General features: G+C 51.6%; 1 protein-coding gene across 1 annotated transcript; it reads left to right on the top strand.

Moving 5' to 3' along the window:
* The first annotated feature begins 5,053 nt into the window (after positions 1-5,053).
* Positions 5,054-19,047, top strand: SLC41A1 (solute carrier family 41 member 1). Its single transcript, XM_029573288.1, has 11 exons — positions 5,054-5,252; positions 5,660-6,737; positions 13,756-13,863; positions 14,847-14,918; positions 15,010-15,154; positions 15,720-15,866; positions 15,955-16,102; positions 16,525-16,604; positions 16,903-17,037; positions 17,452-17,600; positions 17,975-19,047. Exons 2-11 carry the CDS (start codon positions 6,369-6,371, stop codon positions 18,158-18,160), a joined length of 1,539 nt encoding a protein of 512 aa, XP_029429148.1. The 5' UTR covers positions 5,054-5,252; positions 5,660-6,368; the 3' UTR covers positions 18,161-19,047.
* Positions 19,048-21,024: the final 1,977 nt, after the last annotated feature.

Genomic DNA, 21,024 nt, shown 5'->3' with positions numbered 1-21,024 from the left:
TACCGGCGCTTAGCTAATAGCGCTCATCACATGCAAATGCCATGTTGATGAGGTTATTAGCTATACCGACGTAAAAAAAAAAAAAAAAGGCGCTCGAAGCACACACTTTTACCCTCAAAAATTAACGCCAGCCCAGAGCAGGTATTAAGTTTTCAGGCACCCTAAGTCATGCTCAGAAAAGAAAAAAGTTCCTCCTCAATATTGTTGCAATACTAGGCAGAGGAACCACAGAAAGCTGCAACATGAAAAAAAAAAGCCGATTTTATCCTTTTTTCACAGGCCTGTGGAATACTAATGAGGCATTTTAGACTATTTTATGCTTCTTGTATGTTTATTTTAACCTCAAATATTTCTTGACTGATTTTATATTTGTATTTGTACTTAATACATTAAAACAAATAAAAATAATCTTGGATTTATTATGCCAATGCTTTTTGTAAGTTTATACTTTCTGGTTTTATTATATTTATTGTAAACCGCAGTGATTTTTATCTGAACAGTGGTATATAAATACTTTAATTAAATAAATAAAATAAAATAAATCTTGACAGCAATCAGCTTAGGAAAAGGGAAACAATTTACAAGTGTCTATTTTCCTAACCCTTGCCGGCCCTAGTCATCGGCTAACTGCTGCTCCGTGGTTACCCCCACTACTTCTGTTAAGGGTAGTAACTGCCGCTCCATGCAGGTTACCCCAATGCCTTCTGTTAAGGGTAGTGACTGCTGCTCTGTGCAGGTTACCCCCATGTTTCTGTTAAGGGCAGTAACTGCCGCTCTGTGCAGGTTACCCCCATGTTTCTGTTAAGGGTAGTAACTGCCGCTCTATGCAGGTTACCCCCATGTTTCTGTTAAGGGTAGTGACTGCTGCTCCGTGCAGGTTACCCCCATGTTTCTGTTAAGGGTAGTAACAGCCGCTCCGTGCGGGTTACCCCCATGTTTCTGTTAAGGGTAGTGACTGCTGCTCCGTGCAGGTTACCCCCATGTTTCTGTTAAGGGTAGTAACAGCCGCTCCGTGCGGGTTACCCCCATGTTTCTGTTAAGGGTAGTAACTGCCGCTCTATGCAGGTTACCCCCATGTTTCTGTTAAGGGTAGTGACTGCTGCTCCGTGCAGGTTACCCCCATGTTTCTGTTAAGGGTAGTAACTGCCGCTCCGTGCGGGTTACCCCCATGTTTCTGTTAAGGGTAGTAACTGCCGCTCTATGCAGGTTACCCCCATGTTTCTGTTAAGGGTAGTGACTGCTGCTCTGTGCAGGTTACCCCCATGCCTTCTGTTAAGGGTAGTGATTGCTGCTCCATGCAGGTTACCCCCATGCCTTCTGTTAAGGGTAGTGACTGCTGCTCTGTGCAGGTTACCCCCATGCCTTCTGTTAAGGGTAATAACTGCCGCTCCGTGCAGGTTACTCCCATGTTTCTGTTGAGTAGTAACTGCCGCTCCATGTAGGTTACCCCCATGTTTCTGTTAAGGGTAGTAACTGCCGCTCCGTGCGGGTTACCCCCATGTTTCTGTTAAGGGTAGTAACTGCCGCTCTATGCAGGTTACCCCCATGTTTCTGTTAAGGGTAGTGACTGCTGCTCTGTGCAGGTTACCCCCATGCCTTCTGTTAAGGGTAGTGATTGCTGCTCCATGCAGGTTACCCCCATGCCTTCTGTTAAGGGTAGTGACTGCTGCTCTGTGCAGGTTACCCCCATGCCTTCTGTTAAGGGTAATAACTGCCGCTCCGTGCAGGTTACTCCCATGTTTCTGTTGAGTAGTAACTGCCGCTCCATGTAGGTTACCCCCATGCTTTCTGTTAAGGGTAGTAACTGCCGCTCCATGCAGGTTACCCCCATGCTTTCTGTTGAGTAGTAACTGCCGCTCCGTGCGGGTTACCCCCATGTTTCTGTTAAGGGTAGTAACTGCCGCTCTATGCAGGTTACCCCCATGTTTCTGTTAAGGGTAGTGACTGCTGCTCCGTGCGGGTTACCCCCATGTTTCTGTTAAGGGTAGTAACTGCCGCTCCGTGCGGGTTACCCCCATGTTTTTGTTAAGGGTAGTAACTGCCGCTCCGTGCGGGTTACCCCCATGTTTCTGTTAAGGGTAGTGACTGCTGCTCTGTGCAGGTTACCCCCCCCTCCCCCATGCCTTCTGTTAAGGGTAGTGACTGCCGCTCCGTGCAGGTTACCCCCATGTTTCTGTTAAGGGTAGTGACTGCCGCTCAGTTACCCCCATGCACTCTTTTCTTCATTTCCTCCTCGAGCCTTTAGAGAGCTGCAGTGTTTATCCCATCCCTCTTTCAATTTGTTCATTATTTTTGTCCTCAGCACTTCCTTGGCATCCATCACCCTTTCCCTGAATAAATATTTCCTGATGTTGGTTCTGAATAGACCCCCTAATGACTCAGAACCACCATCGCTATCTATTTTTTGGTGGCCACAGTAATAGCCAAGCTGAGGCCCTCCGAGCTGGAACCATTTCTCCTGGCCCTGAGGCTGCATGGAAGTGAGGTCGCTGCTGTAAAGGAATTCACTGACACACCAAGGCCCTGATCCCATCACATGGGATCAGGGCCTTGGTGTGTAAGTGTGGTCAGTGAGGGTCCCCCACTCCCATGGAAGGAGGAGAAGGGTAAAGGGCTGGCGGGTGCCTCAGGTGCTGAGCCCTGCACACTGCCATGGGGAAAGTCACGGGTGGGGAGGGGGAAGAGCAACTCCTTGTGCCTGGATTTAGGGCTCAAAATTGCAGGGTTCAGGAAGGAGCCAGGACTATCACTGCAGGTGATTATAAAAGAGGGAAAATGAACCCAGGTTCTTACAAATGAGGACTGACAGCATGGGATCTGAGCCCTGCTTCTAAGTAAGCTGGAAAGAGAAAGAAGCAGAAGAAAACGGCAGGGTAACAAACCCAAAGTTCCATTCGATTAAAAAAAAAACAAACAACATCTGAAAAGGAGCAGGAATCACTCTGAGAGCAGCATTCTGACAGGACTGAACCCCAGCCTCCCGGCACATGCACAGCTCAGCCAATAGACCTCCTGCCCTGCAGTACCTTCTGCTATTCCAGTACTGAGTCCCTCACACACAGCTCTGCCAATGCACCTCACTCCTGCCCTGCAGCATCCCCTGCTATTCCAGTACTGAGACCCTCACACACTGCTCTGCCCATGCACCTCACTCCTGCCCTGCAGCACCCCCTGCTATTCCAGTACTGAGACCCTCACACACAGCTCTGCCAATGCTCCTCACTCCTGCCCTGCAGCACCCCCTGCTATTCCAGAACTGAGACCCTCACACACAGCTCTGCCAATGCTCCTCACTCCTGCCATGCAGCACCCCCTGCTATTCCAGTACTGAGACCCTCACACACACAGCTCTGCCGATGCACCTCACTCCTACCCTGCAGCACCCCCTGCTATTCCAGTACTGAGACCCTCACACACACAGCTCTGCCAATGCACCTCACTCCTACCCTGCAGCACCCCCTGCTATTCCAGTACTGAGACCCTCACACACACAGCTCTAGCAAAGCTCCTCACTCCTACCCTGCAGCACCCCCTGCTATTCCAGTACTGAGACCCTCACACACACAGCTCTGCCGATGCACCTCACTCCTACCCTGCAGCACCCCCTGCTATTCCAGTACTGAGACCCTCACACACACAGCTCTGGCAAAGCTCCTTACTCCTGCCCTGCATCACACATGATTTCTTTTTCCGCTGGAAAAAGTTATAGGCATTTCTATTTGTGGAGACCTTTTCCAGTTTAGTGCTTATGGTCAGAAATATCGGCTGAGCAGTTTGTCTTGTTATTTTAATCTTTAAGTCATTGTGTATTGTTTTTATGAGTGAATTATATAATTTTTAGTGGGATCATCTTAGCCCATTTGCTGTTATATATATATAAAGGATTATTAAGGAATGTGATTGAAGATATAACATTGAAAATAGTTGAAGTACTAAGTGGTGTATCTTTTCCATTGATCTGCTTTAACGTCAATGAGAGAGGGGGGATTATTTAATTAATCAGGGTCAGCTTGAGGGTTATACTAGAACAGGATGGAGGGTCAATAAATATTAAGGTTTGTGGTGAGGTTTTTAGTAAATTGTATCTCATAATTTGTAAAACATACATTTGCTTGAAATCATAAATAAATTTTTATAGGATTAAAAATAGCCATATTCTTTGAAATATTTTATTACATGTTACAACAGTGCTTTATACCCTGACAAGAATTTGTTGGGAAATTTGTTGGTATATAAGCCTTAGCACTAGGGGAGACATTATTGCCAAATAATTTTTTGGTTGGTTATATATATATATATATATATATATATTCATTCAGTACTGAGACCCTCACACACAGTTCTGCAATGCACCTGACTCCATGGACTGTATCATTTTTGGAATTGCTGCTGCTGTCTCTGGGTAGACTTCATGTTCCGGGTCTACTAAACTGAAGATCATGCACCCGATTGTGCACCTAAGGAGGTGGTGGAGGCATTAATGGAGATCCTCTGGCGCCTGGGGCTGGCTCTTTGCGGTCTGTAATCAGCTGTCATTTTCATTTCATTTATTAAAACGGAAGTACATAAAATAAAAGCAATCAGAAATGTCTAATATTATCTCTATATATAAAAGACAGCTTTTCTGAATGTTAGACAGTAGGAGATCGAGGTAATGCGTTCCAAAGAGATGGTGCTTGATAACTGAGAAACCCAGCCTGTGCTGTAAGGTAGTGGGAGTTTAACCAGTTGAGAAGGTAGGAGAGGCACTTTAAATCGCATTCTATAGAGAACTGGGAAGCGATGTAAGTGGATGAGAACGGAGACACCAAAAAGAAGAGAATTAGAACCGGGGTGTTTTTAGGTTACAAAAGCAAAGAGCGGCGGCGCCTTCGCATCCTCGCTGCCTGCCTAATGCTTTCCGGGCCACTGCAGCGCGCGAGATCCGCCCAAAGCGCGGAGAAGCTCCCAAGTCTCGGGCCAAAGGGGGCGGAGCCTCCGCCCAGCTCCCACCCACGTTTGTCTCTTCTGGCGAATGAGCAGCTGCGCGGAGGTCGAGGGGCGCAGCCATTGGCTCGGGAGGGGGATACATTGTAGCGGAAAGCGGCGCTGCTTCTCCCGGTGTGCGGCGGCGAGGGTGGGGGACCGTCTGCCCGCCCGCCCCGTGACGAGGAGCCCGGATTAGTATCCGCTGCCTTCTTCCCCCTCCCCCTCCCGGGGGCACGCGCCCCGCTGATTCTGCACCGAGCGAGCTCGTTCCCTCCCGTGGCCCGGTAAGTGTCAGGTACCTGATGAGGAAGGGGTCCGGGGCTCGCTAATGTTTCCCCAAGGCTGATCGGGAGCCTTGGCCATCATTAGCCCCTTCTACCCAAGCCGCGCTGTTATCAGCCCCTTCCCCCTCAGGATGGGGGAGGGGCAGTACCATTGACCCCTAATGACCCCCTTGGAACAAACAAACTTTCAGCCTCTGTAGGACCTGCAATACCTGTTAGCCGGGTCATGCCAGCTCTTCTGCTGCTGCTTCTCGGGGCTGGGTGGACAGGTGTGGTCACTTCGCCCACCGCTAGGTGCATCCGACAGACTGAGGCATGGCCAGCTGCCTGCCCTCAGAGCCTGCATGTGACAGAGCAGCTGGGTCCTGGCTGCCAGGGCCTGCTAACTTGTTCTCTCTTTCCTTAAGGTGCTGAAGATCTCCTTCTGGGAAGGGATTCCCAGGCCTTGAAATGCCAGATGCACCACGAAGTAACCTAACCCAGCAACTTCCTGTTACTTTAAATAAATCCTCTGCCACGTGTTCGCTGGAAGGTGAGAGATTGCCTTTCAGAGGAGTCTGCTGTTTGCCTTCTGCCCTGGTGCTCAAGCCACAGCTAAGGGAGGTGAGAGGACAGTGAGCCTGCACAAGTCTTCCAACTAAAACTGCACCCAGACTGATCCCAAAAGACAAAGCTGCCGCCCCTTTCTGGGGCTGATTCTCGCCTTCCACAAGCTTGGCTCTCTTGAAGCGGATATTTGGGATTCAGCTTTGGCACATGGACCTCCCTTTCTGTGGGACCAGCCAGGAACACCAGTAAGAGAGCTCACAGAGCAGGGCCGCCAAGGTCTTTTGGACAGAGGGAGTGAGGAGGGGTGGTGCCAGGGAGAGGGATGTCCCTGGCCCTCTGCTGCCCCTGGATCACTTTTTTTCTCCTTTACTCATTAACGGCCTCTATCGAAAGTCCTGTTTCCCCCCCTCTTTGCTTGTTGCTTGATGGGGATCACTGCTGTACACACAGTGCCTGGCATTGAGAGGAGGAGGAGAGACGTCCCGGAGAGACTGCCCCTTCAATGCGGGCATCGGTACCAGCAGGGAGCTGCACAGCTGAGTAGTACCCGTGCTAGACGTGAGCACCATGTCCTCCCTGGCAGACGGCAAAGGTCGGGCAACTGGGGCGCTGCGCCCCGTTGGCACTGGCCATGAAGACTTCAATGCTAACCTGGAGAGACTGCAGCTGGGGGACACCGCCAAGATCTCGGGGCAGGAGGAAGAGCTGACGGTGGTGGTGTTGGAGTCCCGGGCAAACGGGAAAGGCGTGCAGGAGGAGGATGCCCTGCTGGAGAACGGCAGCCAGAGCGCAGAGAGCGAGGACAGTGAGCACTGCCCCAGCCCGGAGACCCCCGGGAAGGAGACCTCCTTCTCCATCGCTCTGCAGGTTCTCTTCCCCTTCCTGCTGGCGGGCTTTGGGACCGTGGCTGCTGGGATGGTTTTGGACATTGTGCAGGTAGGTAGATGCGGGTCTCCTCTTCCCCCCTGGTGCTGGGCGTGCCTGCTTGTGAGGAGATCCACTGCTTTTAATCGCATTTATCTATGGTGATCACAAACGTTCCTTTTTTGACTTGCTCTGAGGATTGTTTTTCCAGCCGCTTCATATTTTTGAAAGCTGGCTGATTAATGTATGAGTGTTGCAGAGCAGACCATGTGTACATCCAAAGTCTTCCGGGCTTGTACGCAGAGCTTGGACAGCCAGTACTAGGGAGGGATAAAATGTTTAGTCTGCCTGCGAATCCGCTGGGCGGCGGGAGAGAAATGCTTAAAAGCATGGTATGGTGCCTGAATGAAAAGCGCACCCCTTTTTATGGAAGACTTGTAAAACTGCACAAGATGAAATAGACTGGAATAAGACCAAGCGACGATCACGGTCTTTCAGGCCTCACGTAGGGGCTGGATTTAGGGCTCGGGAGCGTCACTGCAGCGCCTGGATTAAAGGGAAGGGGAAGCTGTCTGGGTAGTATGCAAGAAGCCCCAGGTCTGTGAGGGGGTAGTGTCCTCTCCCTGTTCTTAATAGGAATAGAAGTACAGGGCACCAGCATGAAGGGATAAGGAGCTGGCATTATTGGAAGGGAGGACGGAGTTTACGCCTGCCTGTGCCTGGAGGGTTGAGGATGGTGCTGACCACACACTGCTCTCCCTCCCACCCCTTGCCCTTAGGACTCTGAGTCACAGCTCAGCCAGTCCCTCCCGTGTCATTCCTGGATGTGTGGGTCCAGGAAACCCACTGGGGCTGTGACTGAGGGTAAGGGTTAGTGACGCACAGGGCCTGTTGCTGCTGCTGGGTGCATAGAATGGCCACACGTGGCAGCAAACAACCAGTGTAAGAACTGGAGAGCTGCTTCCAGGCACAGAGGATCCTTTGTTTGGGAAGTGGAGAGGAGAGTCTGTGTTATTGTAGCAGGAAGGGCTGATGGGCACTGGGCAGACAGAGGTGCCGAGGGAGTTCATCTGCCATCAGTCTGTTCCTGTGTGGGACTGACGGTGCTAGGGAAGGGTCACGTGGGCTGGATGGACCCTGCTGTCGGCATCCGTTCATGGAGACCTGTTCTACTTCGTCATTTCAAATAAGTGAAGCAGAAATTGATCTTTTAATGAGGTGTCTCGGGGGAGCCTTCTCTTCCCACCTGCACAAGTGAGAGGTTAGCTCATGGCCAGAGAGAGAGAAAACATGGTTTGGGAGCTGGGACTGCTGCACTATTTAATATCCTGTTCAGCGTCTGGGACGGTAATGTTAGCTGTGGTGGTCCCGTGCCCCTGACTGCTCTATGCAGTCCCTTACTGCCTTCCTCTCCATGTTTCTTTGCCACTGCCAGGATCCCTGGTGAGGAGACGCACAGCACCGGCTGTCCTGGCTTGTGATTCCAAGGGTCATTGATGGAAGACCTGGGACAGCTGTCAGGACACCTGGACTGTGCACTGAGTGGAATTTCTGTTCCTCCTCCCCTCCCTCAAATACAGGGCGTTTCAGTGAACTGCGCGGGAGGCCACTCTCCTGGGTGTGCGATTCTGTATTCAAATGAGGGCCCGCGCTAATAAGGAGGCGCTAGGGACACTAGTGCGTCCCTAGTGCCTCCTTATTGGTGGACGCAGCGGCTGTCAGCAGGTCTGACAGCCGACGCTTAATTTTACCGGCGTCTGTTGTCGAACCCGCTGACAGCCACGGGTTCGGAAAACTGATGCTGGTAAAATTGAGCGTCCGTTTTCCAACCCGCGGGCAGATGGGTTTTTTTTTTTTTGGGGGGGGGCCTCCGACTTAATATCGCCATGATATTAAGTCGGAGGGTGCACAGAAAATCAATTTTTCTGCTTTTCTGTGCACTTTCCCGGGGCCGGCTGAAATTCCTAGAGTAAAATGTGTGGCTTGGCTGCACATTTTACTTTCTGTATCGAGCGGGACTAATAGGCTCATCAGTGTGCATTTGCATGTTGCGGGCGCTATTAGTTTCGGGGGGGTTGGAGGTGCGTTTTCCACGCGGTCATTACCCGTTACTGTGTAAGGGTGCGCTCAGCCTGAACTGGCCTGATACTTGGCAGGTGCTGCAGTGCTGGCCCCTCCTTTCCTGATGACGGCTCCAGGCCTGGAGGAAGGTTCTGTGTTTGTCTGACCTATCGCAGGACATGGCCTGTGCTTTGGGTGCCCTTGTCTAGGGAGGGGCCCTCTGTGGTGAGACTGTGGGTAGGAAGGGGAGGCGTTTGGCACAGAAGCAACCAGGGCTCATTGCACTGAAAATAGGACTAAAATGTTTAAAAGGAGTTGCCAGTACTTTGGAATATTTTAGTTTCTAAAATGTCTCTGATATCCCCTACATTTAGGACTTGGAAAGTTTGAGCATAAGGTGGTATTCGCTTATTTTCTGGCTGTAGGACACCCGCCCTCCAGCAGCTGTTTAATTATATTATTGAGGCAATTCTTCTTTGTTTGCGATGATCGTATTTTTATCATCCACTCTCCTTAGCTCCTTTCCTGTAACCCAGAGGTAGTCGCACTCTGGATTCCCTCTCCTGCCAAATGTTGCCTAGGACTGAGCACGGAGAGGGAGGGGGCGATTGAGAGGACACAACTTGTCAGGTTTTACACACACACACATTATGTGGGGAGTTGCATTGATAAAGCTGCTGGAGTTTGCAGAGTAAAGCTTGGGCCATGCTTCCTGTAGGAATGGGATCCGATTGGAATAATGCAGTCCAGGACAGGGTATCAGATTGTGTGCATCCTGGGGTGTCCTTGGAGAATTTGCAGTCAGAGTAACACTATATGGCACGGCATGTGCTGGCTTTCTGCCTCGCACACTTGCTGGGAAAAGCAAGTCTCTTGCACTACCACACTCCCTCCACCGACTTTCTGCTGTGAAACTGCTGCAGTGCACAGTGTAGCATGACACAAGTGGGACTGAGGTGCATTGGCAGAGCTGTGGGTGAGGGTCTCAGTACTGGAATAGCAGGGGGTGCTGCAGGGCAGGAGTGAGGTGCATTGGCAGAGCTGTGTGTGAGGGTCTCAGTACTGGAATAGCAGGGGGTGCTGCAGGGCAGGAGTGAGGTGCATGGGCAGAGCTGTGTGTGAGGGTCTCAGTACTGGAATAGCAGGAGGTGCTGCAGGGCAGGAGTGAGGTGCATGGGCAGAGCTGTGTGTGAGGGGTCTCAGTACTGAAATAGCAGGGGGTGCTGCAGGGCAGGAGTGAGGTGCATGGGCAGAGCTGTGTGTGAGGGTCTCAGTACTGGAATAGCAGGAGGTGCTGCAGGGCAGGAGTGAGGTGCATGGGCAGAGCTGTGTGTGAGGGTCTCAGTACTGGAATAGCAGGGGGTGCTACAGGTGAGGAGTGAGGTGCATTGGCAGAGCTGTGTGTGAGGGTCTCAGTACTGGAATAGCAGGGGGTGCTGCAGGGCAGGAGTGAGGTGCATGGGCAGAGCTGTGTGTGAGGGTCTCAGTACTGGAATAGCAGGGGGTGCTGCAGGGCAGGAGTGAGGTGCATTGGCAGAGCTGTGTGTGAGGGTCTCAGTACTGGAATAGCAGGGGGTGCTGCAGGGCAGGAGGGAGGTGCATTGGCAGAGCTGTGTGTGAGGGTCTCAATACTGGAATAGCAGGGGGTGCTGCAGGGCAGGAGTGAGGAGCATTGGCAGAGCTGTGTGTGAGGGTCTCAGTACTGGAATAGCAGATGGTGCTGCAGGGCAGGAGTGAGGTGCATTGGCAGAGCTGTGTGTGAGGGTCTCAGTACTGGAATAGCAGATGGTGCTGCAGGGCAGGAGTGAGGTGCATTGGCAGAGCTGTGTGTGAGGGTCTCAGTACTGGAATAGCAGGGGGTGCTGCAGGGCAGGAGGGAGGTGCATTGGCAGAGCTGTGTGTGAGGGTCTCAATACTGGAATAGCAGGGGGTGCTGCAGGGCAGGAGTGAGGAGCATTGGCAGAGCTGTGTGTGAGGGTCTCAGTACTGGAATAGCAGGAGGTGCTGCAGGGCAGGAGTGAGGAGCATTGGCAGAGCTGTGTGTGAAGGTCTCAGTACTGGAATAGCAGATGGTGCTGCAGGGCAGGAGTGAGGTGCATTGGCAGAGCTGTGTGTGTGAGGGTCTCAGTACTGGAATAGCAGGAGGTGCTGCAGGGCAGGAGTGAGGTGCATTGGCAGAGCTGTGTGTGTGAGGGTCTCAGTACTGGAATAGCAGGAGGTGCTGCAGGGCAGGAGTGAGGTGCATTGGCAGAGCTGTGTGTGAGGGTCTCAGTACTGGAATAGCAGGGGGTGCTGCAGGGCAGGAGTGAGGTGCATTGGCAGAGCTGTGTGTGTGAGGGTCTCAGTACTGGAATAGCAGGAGGTGCTGCAGGGCAGGAGTGAGGTGCATTGGCAGAGCTGTGTGTGTGAGGGTCTCAGTACTGGAATAGCAGGAGGTGCTGCAGGGCAGGAGTGAGGTGCATTGGCAGAGCTGTGTGTGTGAGGGTCTCAGTACTGGAATAGCAGGAGGTGCTGCAGGGCAGGAGTGAGGTGCATTGGCAGAGCTGTGTAAGGGGTCTCAGTACTGGAATAGCAGGGGGTGCTGCAGGGCAGGAGTGAGGTGCATGGGCAGAGCTGTGTGTGAGGGTCTCAGTACTGGAATAGCAGGGGATGCTGCAGGCCAGGAGTGAGGTGCATTGGCAGAGCTGTGTGTGAGGGTCTCAGTACTGGAATAGCAGGGGCTGCTGCAGGGCAGGAGTGAGGTGCATTGGTAGAGCTATATGTGACGGTCTCAGTACTGGAATAGCAGGGGGTGCTGCAGGGCAGGAGTGAGGTGCATTGGCAGAGCTGTGTAAGGGGTCTCAGTACTGGAATAGCAGGGGGTGCTGCAGGGCAGGAGTGAGGTGCATGGGCAGAGCTGTGTGTGAGGGTCTCAGTACTGGAATAGCAGGAGGTGCTGCAGGGCAGGAGTGAGGTGCATAGGCAGAGCTGTGTGTGAGGGTCTCAGTACTGGAATAGCAGGGGATGCTGCAGAGCAGGAGTGAGGTGCATTGGCAGAGCTGTGTGTGAGGGTCTCAGTACTGGAATAGCAGGAGGTGCTGCAGGGCAGGAGTGAGGTGCATGGGCAGAGCTGTGTGTGAGGGTCTCAGTACTGGAATAGCAGGGGATGCTGCAGGCCAGGAGTGAGGTGCATTGGCAGAGCTGTGTGTGAGGGTCTCAGTACTGGAATAGCAGGGGCTGCTGCAGGGCAGGAGTGAGGTGCATTGGTAGAGCTATATGTGACGGTCTCAGTACTGGAATAGCAGGGGGTGCTGCAGGGCAGGAGGGAGGAGCATTGGCAGAGCTGTGTGTGAGGGTCTCAGTACTGGAATAGCAGGGGGGTGCTGCAGGGCAGGAGTGAGGTGCATGGGCAGAGCTGTGTGTGAGGGTCTCAGTACTGGAATAGCAGGGGGTGCTGCAGGGCAGGAGTGAGGTGCATGGGCAGAGCTGTGTGTGAGGGTCTCAGTACTGGAATAGCAGGGGGAGCTGCAGGGCAGGAGTGAGGAGCATTGGCAGAGCTGTGTGTGAGGGTCTCAGTACTGGAATAGCAGGGGGTGCTGCAGGGCAGGAGGGAGGAGCATTGGCAGAGCTGTGTGTGAGGGTCTCAGTACTGGAATAGCAGGGGGTGCTGCAGGGCAGGAGGGAGGTGCATGGGCAGAGCTGTGTGTGAGGGTCTCAGTACTGGAATAGCAGGAGGTGCTGCAGGGCAGGAGGGAGGTGCATTGGCAGAGCTGTGTTACTTGCCTTGAGATCTGTTTATTCTGTTAATCATGTTCCACTTTGCTGAGAAGTTTAAAAATCCACCCTAAATTAGTCCAGTAAGCAGATCTCACCTGTAGGTTGTTTGTTCCTTATTTCTACACTGCCTGAAAGGAAATATTGACTGGAAAAGATTTCTTGAACGGGCTTTGTGGCTTTTCTAAGCAAGTCTGGGGTTTTTTTTCTGGTTTTTTTTCTCTAAACTGTTCTTGATCGATGTTGACAAACTTCAGAAGTTACAAAATGATGCTTTTGAATTGAAGCAACCAGTGGGCTTTTCTTAGTTTGTTTTTTATTCCGGTGTTTGGAAGCACAGTGCAGGCTGTAACATTAACAATGATAAAATAAAAAATACACAAAGTGAATAAGATCACAAACTCAATGCGGAGATAGGTTTGGGGAGGTCCCCGTTCAGTCTCTGTTAGCTGAAAATATAGGCTAAGTTTATGTGCGAATGTTATCGGAGGGGCCGGTGCAAGGAGCTGAGCCGCCGTGGTGCCGTGTCCTGCTCCTGCCCCTCCCCCTGCCTGGCTCCTTGCTTCCCCCGGGATGGCAAAAGAGTGGAGAGGCATCAATCACCGGAGGGAGGGAGGGGCTGTGGAGCTGGCGGAGGGGCCTCAGTCATCTGAACATGCGGGAGGGAGGCAGGAGCCGGGCTGTTAGTGATGGCACAGGACAGCAGGTCTCCGTGGCTGCTGACCCTGCCACCCTAGGCCATCGTCTAGTGCACCTAGTGCTTCTGCCGGCCCTCAGTACCTTCCAGTTCCGCCCCTGTTTTATTCGGCTAAGTGCTCCGATCTTCCTGAGTTTATTCCTAGGTCAGTTTCTGTTTTGTGTGTTTGCTGAGAAGCATTGCTGCTTGCTCCCGCCACATCCCTTCCAGGGCTGCAGGCGCCTGCTTGCAATGCGTGGCTCACCAGGGACGAGGGGGCTGCACATGGAGGTGGAGGAGGGTGGTCTGACAGGCCCCAGAAGGTGCAGATTGGGAGACATCCCCTGGCCCTGATTATCAAGCTGGGTTTGCTGCTGCGAGCCCTTTCCCCTGGCTGAGCCCTTCCTCGCCCAGCTTTGGCAGCTCTTGTGTGGGGCAGGCAGCCTCTTTTGGAGCATAGCTGAAGCCGTACAGGCTCGGGGGTTAGGCACAGCTTGAGCAGCCAAAGCGTGGCCCTGGGAAATCTCTGCTGGAGGACATGTGGTGGCATATTCAGCCTGCCCGGGGGCCTCTTCTCACCACGTGACCTTATGTTTTCAGCACTGGGATGTTTTTAAGGAGGTGACGGAGGTGTTTATCCTGGTCCCAGCACTGCTGGGATTGAAGGGGAACCTGGAGATGACCCTAGCATCGCGTCTTTCAACAGCTGTGAGTATCCCATGGGGTGTGCGTTTGTGCTTGCAGCAGGGATACGAGAGAGATGCTGGTCTGCGTCCCCTCCTCCCAGTGCCTTACCTGTCCAGCATTTACCTCTTTCAGCTCTCCCCCCCCCCCATAAGCTGTGTACGCGCTGTAGAGCAGGTTCACAGTGTCCCTGGCCGGAGGTGGAGGAGGGCACAGGACCGAGCATGGCCTTAGCCTTGTGAGCTGCTTGGGGACCCCGTGGTGGTGCTGTCTGCTCTGGTCTGTGGCAGACGTCCCGTGAGCGGCGCCTGGCGTGACGCTGAGGATTAAGTGATCTGGCTGCAGGAGGTGCCGGGGAACCGGCCAGCTCGCGGGCAGGGTTTAGCATTGTCCTCCTCTTGGAAGGTGATTTCTGGCTTTCCCTGGCTCCTGCACAGTCACATTTACTAAAGAGAAGCGCTGTAAGGCGGGAAGGGCTGCGGCGGATGTGCTGGGCTCAGTGTATCCTGGGCAGTGTTTAGTTAAACCTCATCCAGGGATTTGGTGATGTGGCTTTGCCCTTCGGCCCCTGTTGCTGCAAACTCCTCTCTTGCCCTGTCAGTGTTGCCGCAGGTTGGGTCAGGCTGCTGGGACGAGGTGACCTCTGGCTGCAATCTTTCCTTGTAAAGACTTCATGGTGTTTTGCCATGCAAGGAAATCTTTATTTCAAGGGCTGGTGCGCTTCCCCTCTCCCCCCCTCCCATGGAAGCTGTGCATGAGGAGAGAGGAGGGTAGGAAGTCTGAGAGAGGAGGTTTCTAAGACCAATGAAAAGCAACTGGAGAGAGCCAGCCAGGAAGGAAGGATGCATCTGAGGTATTCCCATAACTTCTGCAAAGAAGGTGGGGGATGCTGGGGCTGGATCCCATACGCTGTCCTCCAGGGCCCCCCTGGGAATGAGGCTGTACAGGCAGATGGGCGACTCTTGTGCTTGCTTGGCCTCAGAGGGCTGTCTTTCTCTTCTTGCCAGGCTAACATTGGGCAGATGGACACAGCCAAAGAGCAGTGGACCATGATCACTGGCAACATGGCCCTCATCCAGGTAACTGGGGGGGATGTGAGGGGAGTGCCTCTCGGTGCACGCTGTGGCACACGTCATTCCTGCCTCCTCTCCCTGTTCTGCTTCCCTCCAGGTCCAGGCCACTGTGGTGGGCTTCCTGGCTTCCATTGCGGCGGTGGTGTTTGGCTGGATTCCAGACGGGCACTTCTACGTGGACCACGCGGTTCTCCTGTGTGCCAGCAGTGTGGCCACGGCCTTCATCGCATCACTTGTGCTAGGTAAGGCGGGAGGAGAAGACCTGTGTGATCACAGCTTCCCTTTCTATCCCAGGCACTCGGGGCAGAAAAAGGAAATCTTTAATTCGGAGCTGAGAAAACTGAGGCGCAGAGGAGAGCAGCCTGTGGCTTGTTCATGCAGTTATCCTCTGGGAATCAGGAGGGTTCTCGCCCTGATGCCTCCTTGTATCGGACACGACTTCCTGCTCTGCCTGGAGTTTATCACCGAGCCAGGACAGAGGGGCTCCAGGACGGGTCAGTCCTGAGAGGCCTAACATGAGAGTATCTGCAGGGCAATGAGGATCTCCTCCTGCAGAGAGGAGTCTGCACTGAGGGGAACTCCCCATGAGCTGGTAAACCTTCTGGGGTACTTTGGGATTTGACCCTGCAACCATCAGCAGGAAGTTAAAAGGAACCGCTCTGTGGTTGCTTGTATCGAGTGCCTAAATCCCCCTCCTCCTACCCTAAAAAGAAAGGGATGCAGATCTTGGTGGGTTAGGCTTTCATGGTGACGTACTTTTGTGGGTCTGGATTTTAATTTCTGGTCCCTTCTGTTCTTGTTCTGAAGGTATCATCATGATTGGGGTCATCATTGGGTCTCGGAAGATTGGGATAAATCCAGATAACGTGGCCACTCCCATTGCAGCGAGCCTGGGAGACCTGCTCACTCTGGCTCTGCTCTCGGGGATCAGCTGGGGCCTGTACAAGGAGCTCGGTAAGTCTGGTGGGAATTAAGGTTGAGGGAGAGCTCCCAGCTCGGCTTTGGGGTCCTCTGCTTTGATTATCCCTCTCGCCCGCTGCAGAGACCAAGGTTTATCTAAACCCATTGGTGTGCGCGTTTTTTGTGGCTCTGCTGCCCCTCTGGATCATCATTGCAAAGAGGAGCCAGACTACGCGGGAGGTGCTGTATTCAGGATGGGAGCCCGTCATCGTTGCCATGGCAATAAGCAGGTAGACGAGAGCGCCAGGGATGGGTGGTGTCCTGGTCATGGTTTGCAGCCCAGTGCAGATTGGGGGGGGGGGGGGGGGTGGCTGCATACAACAAGGAGCACTGTGGGTGGGTCCAGAGGGAAGATTCAAGCTCTGTCTGGGTGTCTGTGTACAATGCATTACTTGGCCTAGTGCTTGGAAAGCAGAAACGATTGGCATCGCTAGAGCCAGGCACAAATCTTTCTGGGCCAGCGTGTTGCATGTGTGGCCAGGAACTCCTGCACTTCTGCCTCCCTTCCCACTTTTCTTTCCTGCATGTGGCTGGATCTTGTCTGTTTTTTATATTTTTAATGTGGCAAAAGTTCAGTTCTGTACGGAGAAGAGCAAAGTGGTTCACCCAAGCTCAGGAACATTCTCTTGCTTTTTTTTTTTTTTCTTTGCAGTGCTGGGGGATTGATATTGGATAAAACCGTTTCCAATCCTAATTTTGCTGGCATGGCTGTGTTCACTCCAGTTATTAATGGTAAGTCTTCTGTCGGGGTTCAGCCAAGTGCCGCTGCTGGTGGAAGGGGACCACCCGCAGCACGTAGACGTGCATCTCCCCTCTCCCCAGCTGAATCTCTGGGGTCCCACGCACTACACATGCTGGGGGTGCAGGGAGGAAAGCCACAGGGGGGTGTCTGTCTTCTGTTTGTTTGTTTCACAAAACCGATATGATGTCTAAAAACGAATGTCGGTATAGAAAAACCTTAAATAACTAATGCTTGGAAGGCAGAGTGATAGTCTAAGTGTGCTTTCCCTCTTGTTACCCCTCCGTGCAGGTGTTGGAGGTAACTTGGTGGCAGTCCAGGCCAGTCGGATCTCTACGTATCTGCACATGCAGGGGATGCCAGGCGAGGGGACAGAAGCCCCTCCGTGCAAGTGCCCAAATCCCTGTGGCACTTTCTTTAGTGCTGGTACGTGACTGTCCCTGGCCTGCTGGCCAGACCGAGGTACAAAAAGATGTGACATTGCCTCTCCTGCAGGCTTGTGGTCGGATGTGAAATGATTTTGTAAAATCTCAGCCCCTGTTGCGCTCCTTGGACCACCATAGGAGGGAATAAAGGGAGTAAACCTTGCTGATGCCCTGCAGAAGCAAACATTTCTCTGTGTGCTGTGCTCTCACCTCTAGAGAGATTGCTATATAAATAGCAAGTCCCATCTTTCTACAATCTGGGAAACAAATCCTAGCCCACCAGGACTTTGCTGGTCACTCGTCTGCTCGTGGGTGCTGGGTATAGGACAAGACTAAACCTGGGCCTCTCACATCCCCCACCGTGTTACATGATAGGATCGCTGTCTTACTCTTTTTTTTTTTTTCTGATTGACAGATGTGAACTCCCGATCCACTCGCGTGCTCTTCCTGCTGGTAGTTCCAGGGCACCTGGTTTTCCTTTATACTATCAGTTCCATGCAAGGTGGCCACACCACCCTTACCTTCATCTTCATCATTTTCTACATGACCACTGCCCTGCTGCAGGTAAGGAAACTCTTTCGCCCTTCCCAGTGTTGCCCCGCGAGTTGCAAGCAGCATGGAATAGCAATGCCTGCTGCCTGGCCCTGAGCCCACCTGGCTATGCTGTGAGGACACAAGGTGCCTGGGCGTTGTAGCTGCAGGTGAACCCCCCCCATTCTTCTATAGCCTCAGGACGGACTGGTTCCAATGTGAGCTGGGAGTCCAGAGAAGCATGAGGAAGCTGCTGGGATAAATCCCACCACCTCCCCCCCCCCCCCCCCCCCCCCCCCCGTGTTGGTCAGTCGTCTGTGTCCTGTAGTGCTGTCATAGAGCTGCATAGCCTGTAGCACTACGTAACCTGTGCTTAGCTCTTCTTTCCCTTGGGGCCTGTGTTGCAGGTGCTGCTCCTTCTGTACATCTCTGACTGGATGGTGCATTGGATGTGGGAACGAGGAATGAATCCTGACAACTATTCCATCCCCTACCTGACAGCGCTGGGAGACTTGCTGGGGACAGGACTTCTCGCCCTCAGCTTCCATATCCTCTGGCTGATTGGAGACCGGGACACTGATGTTGGGGATTAATGCAATCTGATCTTCCTGCCTAGCTTTCCGTAGGCCGAAATCTCGTTCTTTTGAATGAGGATTTTTTACGTCATCTTTGAAAAATGGAGTTTGTTATGGTAAGGTTGGATGTAACAAGGACCCAGAGGCATGTCTGGAAAACTCTCAGCAAGTGCAATTCATTTGGTAAAATCTGAACTCTGAGCAGCATCTGGAAGATTTTGTCCAAATCCGGACTTTGAACATTGCCCCTGTGTATGCAGCCAGGAGTAAAGGGTGATCATGGAAGGCCTGCCAGCATGCGGTGGCTCCTTGTCTTCTGCTAGAACAGATTTTATTGTAGGTAAACAGCAGGTCCTTGTACCCTGTACTTCCTGTGTGCTTTCGTTTTACACCTGTTCTTCAGATCCTTTGACAGAACGATCTCATTTTGCTAAGGGAATTCCTATCTCCAACGCAAGACTCTCCCCCTTCCTTAAAATGCCTACTGCACATGCGGCATGTCCCACCTCATTACCACAGGGATGGACAAATCTTGTTTGACTTAATTCTCGTCTCCCAGTGGATGACTTCCTCCTTAAAGCAGAGAGATTTCTACTTCCATTCACTGGATTCTGTGGTTTGCACCAGCATCGGCTGTCATGAGGAGGCAGCCAAAGAGAACGGCATTTTGAAAACCGTATTCACTGTGGGACGGTTCACTCCCCTCCCGTTTGCACAGACTTGCACTGCATGCGTGCTTTTGGCCTGATTGTGATGAAATCTACACCTTCCCCCTCAGACGGATGAAAATTGAAAGAATTTACAACTGTGTATCTTATAAAGAGTATTTATAGCTGCTGTAAATGAATTTGTTGACCTACACTGTTAAATTTATATTTGGTAAAATAAAAAGAACATAAAATGAATTGTCTCCTGTCTTTAGGAAAGATGGCGTCTGGGCTCTCATGGCGGTGAGAGGGTTAGGTATCTGCTTGCAGTATTCAGGCTGCTGGGGCCTTATTTTTATATTCTGCCAACAGCAGAGGCCCTCGCTGCTTTACAATATCACATGCACAAAATTCCCCTGTAACAACCAAGACATCCATCAACTCTTATCAGGTTTCAGCTAAGACATCTCGCTTGCCAAATCCTAAACCCAACTCAGAATACGCTAAGGGGTAGACTTTAAACAAAGTGCACATGGACGTGCGTATTTTATGACGTGTGCATGGCTGTGCGTGTTATAAAATGCGAGCGCACATCCGTGGCAGATTTTGTAATGCACGCAGGGGGGAGCAGTTACACAATTCCCGTGCGGCGACACATCCTGGCCTTCCCCAGCTCCCTACCCTTCCCGTCTCCTCCTCCACTTTAGATTTTTTTTAATTTTGTTGCTTACTGCTATAAGGGAGCAGTAGCAACACGAGCGTTCCTTCCGTCCCTCCCCTTTCCAAGCCACAGTGCAGTGCCTTGTAAAAGTCTTCACACCCTGCTGTCTAAAAACTACAAACCAAAATCCATAAAGTTTTGTTTCACTGCTTTACACGTTCATCGGCAAAGAACAATTTTAGAAATAGTCTAAAAGGAATTAAGAATACAAAAAGTCTTCAATAATTGGCAGAAGTCCGTTCAGGATAAGCGTTGAGCAAGTTTGCACAGCAGGATAGCGCCGGTTTTCCCATTCTTGGCAGAAAAGCTCAGGCTTGTCTGTGCGCTGCTGCCGTCAAGCCTTGCCCCAGATTTTCTGTTGGATTCAGGTTTGGCTTCACGAGGATGTTCACTTTCTTCTGCCTGAACCATTCCATTGTTCTGCTAAAACTGAAATCTTCTCCTCGGTGCCAGATCTTCAGCAGACTGCCAGGCTTTCCTCCTCGGTCTTCCCAGCACGCTATGGTGTTAGCAGGGTGCGGTGCTGTATTTCTTTATACCACACACAGCGCTTAGCAGTGAGACCAAAATGTGCCGCTCTGGGTGCAGCTGCTGACAAAACTTTCTCCCCCATGGATGTAGTGTACCTTAAGTGCAAATGCTATGGGCCACGTGCTGTGGCTTCCTTCTTACCACGTTCCCATACAAAGCTATATCTGTGCAATAACCTTGAAATTGTTAACAATTAATGTTTCCCAGTATTACCCCGAGTCCCTTGTGGTTCCTTTAAAGTAATCTTTAGGCCTCTGTGACCTCCCAGCTCGTAACGTGGGAGGAATAGGCTGACTGGATGTACCAAACTTTCCACTCTATACTGCTGACGCTGACAGTGCCCTAAAAGAGAGTCCAACATTTAAAAATCACTTCTAGCCTTCCCTCAGTCTGTACCCTTCAATAATGCTACCCAGAATCCTTTTGACCTTTGCTTCAGTTCTCTTCATACAATAGAAGCAGCTCTGTTCTTCCAAGAGTATTTGAATCAGGTCAGCTATATTTAACTTAATATGGGCCTTGTTAAGATCGTTGTTAGAACTGGAGCTAATTTGGATTTGTTATGACACTGGAAATGTGTTTGGCCACTATCAAGCATGTTTGTTTTCCTTATCATCCCAGGAGTCCAGTCCAGGATGCATGGCTTTTACTCATACTACCAGCAGAAGGCAACAACTGTTTTGCTGATGTGATCCTATATTGGGTACTGTGAAGCTTACAGCCACTCTGTATTCTATAGTATACTTCTGTATACTAGTTTTGGAGTATTTCTAAAACTTTTCTTTCACAGTGAATGTGTAGAGTATGGTGGGTAGATTAGTGAAACAAACACACAAATGCATTAACACGAATTTTCTTAGAAAGCAGAATGTGAAAAAGGTACAGAAGTGTGAAAGTTTACAGTGCTTTGTAAAAGCAGGTACAGTAACAATTTCTCTGCTCCAGAGCACTTCTACCCTCCGTTTATATTTGAGCCAACAGAA

Source organism: Rhinatrema bivittatum, chromosome 12 (genome assembly GCF_901001135.1).
Source record: "Rhinatrema bivittatum chromosome 12, aRhiBiv1.1, whole genome shotgun sequence".
In the NCBI taxonomy this organism is placed as follows: Eukaryota; Metazoa; Chordata; class Amphibia; order Gymnophiona; family Rhinatrematidae; genus Rhinatrema; species Rhinatrema bivittatum.
Note: the sequence above shows the minus strand (reverse complement) of the source record. Positions and strands in the feature narration are given on the sequence as shown.